The 8887-nt window shown below is 36.1% G+C and overlaps 1 protein-coding gene across 1 annotated transcript; it reads right to left on the bottom strand.

Moving 5' to 3' along the window:
- Positions 1 to 3432: 3432 nt before the first annotated feature.
- Positions 3433 to 5981, bottom strand: LOC112732360 (tetraspanin-2). The gene is made up of 2 exons (XM_025781064.3): positions 5149 to 5981; positions 3433 to 3859 (listed from the first exon to the last, which is right to left on the bottom strand). Exons 1-2 carry the CDS (start codon positions 5647 to 5649, stop codon positions 3548 to 3550), a joined length of 813 nt encoding a protein of 270 aa, XP_025636849.1. The 5' UTR covers positions 5650 to 5981; the 3' UTR covers positions 3433 to 3547.
- Between the last annotated feature and the right edge of the window lie 2906 nt (positions 5982 to 8887).

Below are 8887 nucleotides of genomic sequence, written 5' to 3'. Positions count from 1 at the left end.
TGAATTCTTTGATACTTAATCCTAAGTGATATCCCCTTTAAATAGGAAATACTAACCCTAAGAAATGTTAATTTTAAATTAAAAAGTACAAAGATAAGACTGCATGAGCTAAGGAGTGCTAAAATACGCTTTGGGCCCACTTTGGTTGAGTGCTTCGTCCAAGCCTGGCGTTCAACTTGGAGAATGGGCGTTGAACACCCATTAGGAGGTGACTTGCTTCCTTTTGCTCCCTGGATGGCGTTGAACGCCAGTCTTGGGCATTCAACGTTGGAGGCTGGTCCTTCTTAGGCGTTAAACTCCAGATGTGGACGTTCAACACCAATTTTGGGCAGTGATCTAGAAGAGAAGTATAGAATATTATATATTGTTGGAAAGCTCTGGAAGTTATCTTTCCAAAGCCATTGAGACCGTATCAATTGGACCTCTGTAGCTCAAGATATGCTTGTTGGAATGCACGGAGATCAGGATTTGACAGCATCCGCTATCCTTTCTTCGTCTTTGAACAGGATCTTGCCAAATTTGCCCAAAAATCTCTTAAAATCATAGAAAACCACAAAACTCAAAGTAGCATCCAAAGGATGAATTTTTCACTAAAACATACTAAAACTTAATAAAATATTACTAAAAACACTATGAAAATGCTATGAAAAAGGGTATAAGATATCCACTTATCAATATCTTGCCAGTCTACTATCTTAGCTTATATAAGATGCTAAAGGGGGTGGCAGAAAAGTTGATTGCATTGCAAAGGAGATTTTTATGGAGTAAAGAGGGTGGAAACAATTGTATACCTCTTGTAAAATGGGAAATGGTGCAAGCATCGAAAAAGCTTGGGGGTTTGGAAGTAGGGGATGCAGTGATTAGGATTACATCTCTTCTGTTTAAGTGCTGGTGACATTTTTCAAAGGAGGATTACCCTTTGTGGAAGAAGATTGTATATTCTTGTAATTATTTAAATCCCAATATAATGTTATCAAATCAGTTACTACCTTCAAGAGGTGTTCCGTGAAAAGATATCTGTCAATTAAATTTCAAGGAGCAATAGGTAAAAGACAAGATGATTAGTGGGATATCTAAGAAAACAGGGGATGGGAGAAGAACTCAATTTTGGAAAGATAATTGGTTAGAAGATGGGCCCTTGAAAGGGATTTTTTCGAGGCTTTTTTCTGTTTCAAACCACCAAGGATCTGTTATAAGGGATTGTGGGTTTTAGGATGGGTTAGAGTGGATATGGAATTTCCATTAGAGGATAGAGTTATTCCAATGGGAGTTGGCACTTGTCAACCAACTCCATGCTGCTGATGCCTTTCCGCTGAATGAGGAGTAATGACCTTGTTCAGCCCGCCTGTGACTGACGCTCGCTCCATACCCTGGTGAATACTGTATTGGCCGACTTGGCTAATGTCAAGTTAAGGCCCATATAGTACCAAGGGAGGTGAAGCAGAAAGGAGTTGGCCTTCAGGGGGCTACCTTTAATTACTAGGATACTGGGACTGCAGAGTTTTTTGGTGGATCCCAGGAATCAGTATCTCCCTCCCCGGTATTGCTATGGTAGACAACGATGTGGTAGTCTTTGCTAATCTATTCAATATAAATAAATTCACTATATTTAAACAAATATTGTTTACAACCCTCATCGCAGATCACGGTTATAGTGCATTCAACTAACAGAAAGGATAGAGTGGTGTAAAAATTTGATAAAAAAAGGTATTTTCTCTGCTAACTCCTTTGTGCATATGTTACAGATAGAGACGATTTTGGAGAAAGTCACAAGTTATAGCTTCACTAGTTCAATTTGGAGAGGCTTGGTTCACCAAAAATTAAGCTCTTTGCATGGTTGTATTAGTGGAAAGGGTGAATACCAAAGAGAGATTGAGTAGATTAGGAGTTATTCATCAAAGTGATAATACATGTGTTCTATGTAAAAAAAAGATATAGAATTTATTCATCATTTATTTCTTTGCTGTGAGTTTACTTGGCAGGTGTGGTGCACTTGGTTGACATACTTTGATGGAGCTTGGGCTATTCTAGGTACGATCAAAGAACTGTTTGAGAGTTGGATAGGAGAGCCTGACAGAAAAGATGAGCAAGAAAAGTGGCTGATTAGATTTTTTTACAATAATTTGGAATATCTAGCTAGAACGAAATGTGAGAATATTCAAGAATGAAGAAGGTAGCGTTCAAAATATTAAATTGAGGTTGTTGTTAAACTATAAAGAGTGGTGTGATGCTGATCCATTTGATTGTTGATGGCAATGTCGGAGATAACAATGGATTTATTGTTTTTGTGTTCCTTTTGCTTTATTGTATGTATCATGTTTCTTTTTGTCACTCCACTTTAGTGTGTTGAACTTTCTTTGTTCTTTGTTCAAAAAAAAAAATATTTACATATGTAGTGATAAAAAAAATAAAATTGTGTATTTTCTTTATTATTTTTATACAAATATATAGTATGAGGTTATTGCTGATTTCAAATTTTAATATAAATTTAAATTTAAATCTTATTTTATTTTAAATTAAAATTTTAATTAACTACTGAACTAATTATTATATATTTTTATATAAATATATGTATTATTTATCTTATTTTTAATATATATTTTATATTAATAACTTATTTTTAATGCATACATAATATGATTATGAAGAGTGTTAGGAGGCCAACAAATTTTGTGATTTGTAGTTATCAAGTAGTTATCAATGATATTTTTAATGGTATGAGATTTAATTCAATGATGTGAGATTACTCACTTTTTTTTTTTTTCAGATTACATGCCGACCAAAATTTAATAAAATTGCTAGCCGTTAGATTTTTCCTATGATTATAAATTAAATTGTAATCCTACTATTTATTCGCAAAAGTTTAAACACACAAGTCAATCTCCGAAATCCCTATTAGGCTATTAGCCTATTACCACCTGATTCTGTGTGTATATTCTTGCGTGTAATTAAAGAAAGACAAAGAAGTGGGATTTTCCAACATATATTTCTATTAGAATTTATTCACCTGCTATAAGCGTTCGCATTTGGACTCCCCAACAATTTATCATCGCTTATGCTTGTCTTGGACTTTGAAGATCTTGTAGCATAAAAAACTTTCAAAAGCTTTCGTTTCTTTCAGTCGGTCGAGTCGGTGACCTTCCAATTTATTAATTAGTTACCCAATAATCAAGCTCTTTTTCTAACTATATGCTTGAAAAGATGGGTTTCTTTTTTCTTTTTCCGATACAAGTTCTCGATGATGCTTATATTAAAGCTGGATTTACATTGCATATTAACTATCATTTCTTTACATGCAAAATTTGCTGAGATAACAAGTTTAAGAGAAATGATATGCTCTAAGAAACGGCAACTATTAGGATCTACTTTCATTCACAGTTTTTAACGACCGATGAGACAAGCACATAAACTTACGTGATGAACTCTTGCTGCTAATAATAATAATACCATTTCATAACTCCATGCGCCAAAAAGAACAAGACGGAAAAGAGAATAATAATATATATACACTAAAGAAACATTATATTATAGGAGAGAATGAAATTAATCAAACCCAGCCCTGTTTGTAACGGTTGAAGAGGTCTTCAGTCTGAGCATTCTTGAAGGCACTGCAGGCAATGACATAGACCCAAATGAGAACCACCACAGCGACAATCAATATTATGTTTGCTTTCCTCCATTCTTGTCTAAGGTTCCCAAGCAGACCAGCCTTACAGGCGTTGCAATTGTAGCAGAGTTGGCTCAGATCATTGTTCCAAGCGTAGCAATCAGGATCAGCCATCTGATTCACAGGGTTTGTCCACATGATGGGGCTCACATAGTTGAACCCGCATGATGTCGGAGGTTTGCAACACCCTGACTGTAATAATCAAACCACCCAATCCATCAACCATTTGGCACCATTTAATAATTTAATATTAATAGTGCGCCAGACTTTTTTATCTTCATTGTTCAGTAAAAGACAAAACAATAAGGTTAATTATTCTAGTAGGTTGACTAATTTAACAAGGTATACGTTTGTATGATTTCTGTACATGTGAATCCATAGGTGGCTATTTCAGCTGCTGTGGCTCAATCATTCATCCTATAGAATATGAGAAATGTCCCACACAAGCACTGAGAACAAGGGATGTGCCTAATGTCAGGTTCTAAATTATTCTAAATTTAAGACTTCATTTGAATTTTTTTTTTCCTTCTTATAATGGACTCGCTGACGATTAGATTTCAATGGACCATAGTTATCTGCTAGAGCAGGTCACAGTCACACTATGGCGTGGAGAGCCAGTTAACCACAAATTTCAAACATGAAGTTGAACCTATGACTTAGGTGGTGGGTCAAGTTAAGAATGAGATGGGAACTATATTGGAAAATTTTACATTACATGACATGACTAGAAGTTTGTTACGGATTGATTAAATCAAACCATATAATAATTTTTCTTAAAATTCAAGTCCACGTAGTTATTGATCTTCTGATTGGTATGTTTAATTGTTTATACATCAAGAATGTGGTCCCAATCCCACCAAAAGCATCACGGGAACACTCTTCCCCAACCACCACCATAAGCCCACAATAGAATAACTTCTTAACTAACTACCCCCTTTGACAAGGGAACCATATCGTTCTTCACAGCCTCTTATATATATGTCAGTAACTATCCGATTCTGAATTAAGGTATCCTAATCTTAACAGAGCCATATATGAAAGATTCAACTAAAATCCATGAGATCATAACTTTTTAGATCCACTTAATACAGTGTCCTTTACTTCCAATTCAATAACCTAGAATCCCCTTTTTAAAATTAAATTAAATTAATCCTTAGATTCAGAAACTAGAAGTGTCCCTAAACAAGTAACACGGCATCATGTGAAGTGGGACTAAGCTAGTACAAGATACGAGAAATAAATTCCTTTAAAAATACGCAAAACCTTTATGTTATTGTTAATTACCAATAATTCACATATTATTTGTTTCCAAGAGAAGAAGAAACAGGAGTAAGAAAACCACTGACAGATATGGACCTTGTAAGTGAATATTTCTCAGTGCAAGTACAAGAGCAGAAACGGAAAGTACCAGTGATGAAAAGCGAAACGAAGATAAAGACACACCAAATTGAATATGAATTTATCCAATTTTTAGCAGTTACCTGTAAAGGAGAGATGTGAGAGGCGAAGAACTGGTCAGCAGTAATGTAGTTCTGTGCAAGCTTAATGCATACATCAGAATCAGCCAAACAGGTCCTTATGTTCTGCCAACTCCCGGAAGTGGTGAGATGATTCCTCAACCAAGAAGAGTAGCCTTGAAGGCTGTACTCCTTGTAGGCTCTTCCGGGAACGTCATAGCTTCCATCGGGTCTTGTAACCACAAAAGCAAACACAAGCACAACAAGGAGTGCAGCGATGAGGAGCGCCATGAAGAAGAGGTAAACGGCCAACAAACCCTGCTTGTTCCAGTAGGCACCCACGAAGCCTGCCAGTGCCACCACAAGGATCAGGAACCCGATTAATACTATTGGCCACCGGAAATTGTGGATGCACTCGTTGTCCGGCTTTGATGCCAGCCATATCCCCGAGGCTATTATTGGAATCGACGCCAATATTGCTATGAAGTTCAGTATTGCTGTTAGGTTGTTGCTTACACCACTCATTGTTCCAATTGGAATATTGCGAGATTGGGATTTTGCTCACTCACTCTGTGAATGTGAGAGAGTATTGACTTTACACCTTTTAGCTTCACAGTTCACACTAATTTATTTCTTTATTTATAATACAAAGTTTTGCGTGTCATACTATTCACACCAACGCGGTATGTAGGGATGGCAAAATTTTCCGAGACGCGGGAATCCCTGCGGGGACTGCCCCGAATAGGGATCCGATTGTGGAGAATTTTTTCTGTGGGGATGGGGATGGGGGACAAAATTCCCCCGAAGCAGGCGCGGGGACCCCGAGCGGGGATCCCGCCCCGTCCCCACTATTCCCCGAAATTTATTAATTCCTTAAATTATCTTTAATAGTTTATTCTCATATATGTTTTCTAGTCATTTCTCACACATACATACATATATATATATACAGAAACCCAAAACTCCTAATCTTTATTTGCATAATTCTTCTTCAATTCAGAGATCCCTAAGGCTGTCTATACTCCATCCAACCTCTCTGCAGCCACCCCCTCGTCACCCTCTCACCGCATCGTCACACCTCACCATGCCATCATCCTTACCGCGTCGTAATTTCTATTTGCGGCATTCCTTTTCGTAACTCTACCGTCGTGTCTATTCTCCTCTCTATTGCCGCATCTCCCACCTCGTTTACTGTTTTTTCCTTTGACCCGTCGTTGCGTCCCTCCATTGTATTATTTCGAAAGAAGTCACCATCGTATCATTTAGACTTTTTGTATAAAATCTTGCAGTTTTTGTATAAGATAGATACTTGTAACTCTATTCATATGGAAATTAATAATTAGTTAGAACTATTATGTAGATGGGGAATGGGGTCCCCGCAGAGAATGGGGCCCTGTGGGGAATGGGGATGGGGAGCAATATTCCCCCACGACGGGGAATGGGGCGAGGATGGAGAGCAAATCTGAGGGCGGGGATGGGGAGCAGGGAGGCATCCCCCGCCCCCGCCCTGCCCCATTGACATCCCTAGCGGTATGGTAATACCAGATTAGGCGGTGACTTTTGGATTCAATAATGTGGTAACGTTAGTAAAGTTGACAGGGGGTTAGTGAAACAAACATTGACATGTGGACCACTATTCAATATAGTAGGGACAAGGTAAGACTATATATATTCATCAATGGAAGTAGAGATGGATTGAGCAGCAGCATCCTCACACATTTTAGTAATTCGGTGCCAAATTGACATGTCAAACAATAATCGATTTTATACATTATTGAGTCCATTCATGAATATTCATGTAGCACAAAGATAAATTCAATAAATGCTACGATTACAACTCAAAATCATGATGAAAAACAGACAAATGCATCATGCATGTGGCCTTTTTAGGCGTCAAATCATGAATCAAATTTTTATTTTAATAATGCCTTCTCGGTTTTAGGTTATTTTCCTATTTTCTATGGTTTTTCGCTTTTTCTTTTCTTTTCCCGTTCCTTCCTTGTCGAGTGTATGTGAAATGTGAAATAGGACCCGACGTGGATAAGGGCAATAATGTCATCAGGCCTCCGCACCAAACCTTAATGTTAGGAATTAGCTTCAAGGCATCACACGTGACACGTGGAAGAATTTCATATATATATATATATATGATTTAATTATTCTATTAGTTTTATAGTTACGCAAAATTTTTAATTAGGTCTTTATACTTTTATTTTAATTGGGTTCCTGTACTAAATTTTTTTTTCAATTAGGTCCCTCTTGGTAGTAATTGGCTTAATTGTATAGGAACTCAACTAAAAAAAATTAGTGCAGGGACTCAAATAAAAGAAAAAAAAGTGTAGAGACTCAATTAAAAAAAAAAATTCGGTGACTCAATTAAAAGAAAAAAAAATAGAGGAACCTAATTAAAAATTTTGCAAAACTATAGGGATCAAAAGAGTAATTAAATCTATATATGGAAGAACAAATTTTTTTCGGTTAACCTGCCTAAGCTCGTCAGAGATGTGAGAGTGACGGTCTCCAACAGAAATCTGAAGACGGAATTTTTTTTTTTTTTTACGAAAATAGAGATAGAGGCAAAATTTCTCTAAAACAGGCGTGGGAATCTCTATCCTTTTTTCATTAATTCTCTGAATTATTAAATTTATTTAAATATTTTTAATAATTTATTTTTAATATAATTTTTTAATCATTTTACGTAATGGTAGAAACTCAAGTGCAGTCGACTTCACGTGAAGTTGATAACATAGAGTCGTTAGATGATTTGACTGATTTGACTAAATTTTCATCTAACGACTCTCAACTATCAAATTCACGTAAAGTTGACTGCACCTAAATTTTCACCTTACATAATATATATATTGAAAATCCTAACTCTAATTTAAAAAGTATCTTTTTTTTCTTTTCATAACATTAATAATGAGTCGTTCCACTCTCTAATTTCTTCTATCTATGATTATGGTGTGTTATTTTATAATTTTTAAACTTATAATCTTAAATAATATTCTAATTATATGTTGTAATAATATTTTATAATTTTTTTTATTTTTTTTATTTTTCATTAGAATTTTCATATAAATTATCAATACTGAAAGATAGGAAATAAAGTCCTGCAAAAAATGGGGATGGAGGATAATATTCTCTCACAACAAGAATTGAGAGCAGAGACGGAAAACAAATCTAAAAATGGAGATAGAGAGACATCCTCCTCCCCACCTTATCCCGTTATCGACTAAATCCCCATTTTGGTCCCTGAGATTCACGCGATTACTCAATTTGGTCTTCGAAATTTAAAATTACCTATATTAGTCTTCAAGATTCAAGTCCGGGCATCAATATAGTCCCTCGACTCTTTCCGGCAATGATTAAGCAAACGGAGTGCTGAAATGGCACCTTTTCTACCACGCTAAATGATGAGTAAACGGTGTCGTTTACCCTTAGTGCCCAAACAAGTCAGAAATGAAGAATAGTGGAGGTAGAGAAGAAGAAGAATACTTTATTTTGGATATTCATCGTTTTTTCTCCTTTCATATACAAAGTGACGACGTTTTTGACTTATTTGGGTGCCAAGGGTAAACGACGTCGTTTACTCATCATCCAGCGTGGCAGGAAGGATACTATCTCAACATTCCATTTGTCTAGTCATTGCCGGAAAGAGTCGAAGGATCACATTGGTGTCCAAACTTAAATATGGAGGACCAGTATAGATAATTTTAAATTTCAAGGACCAAAATAAATAATTGTATGAATCTCAAGGTCCAAA

Source organism: Arachis hypogaea, chromosome 13 (genome assembly GCF_003086295.3).
Source record: "Arachis hypogaea cultivar Tifrunner chromosome 13, arahy.Tifrunner.gnm2.J5K5, whole genome shotgun sequence".
Taxonomy (NCBI): Eukaryota; Viridiplantae; Streptophyta; class Magnoliopsida; order Fabales; family Fabaceae; genus Arachis; species Arachis hypogaea.
Note: the sequence above shows the minus strand (reverse complement) of the source record. Positions and strands in the feature narration are given on the sequence as shown.

Bases quoted from the DNA above. Each gene is read 5' to 3' on its own strand.
- LOC112732360 (XM_025781064.3), bottom strand. From the start codon at position 5,649: ATGAGTGGTGTAAGCAACAACCTAACAGCAATACTGAACTTCATAGCA. The intron at 3,860-5,148 runs GTAACTGCTAAA...TGATTATTACAG, and splicing joins CTCACATCTCTCCTTTACAG to TCAGGGTGTTGCAAACCTCC.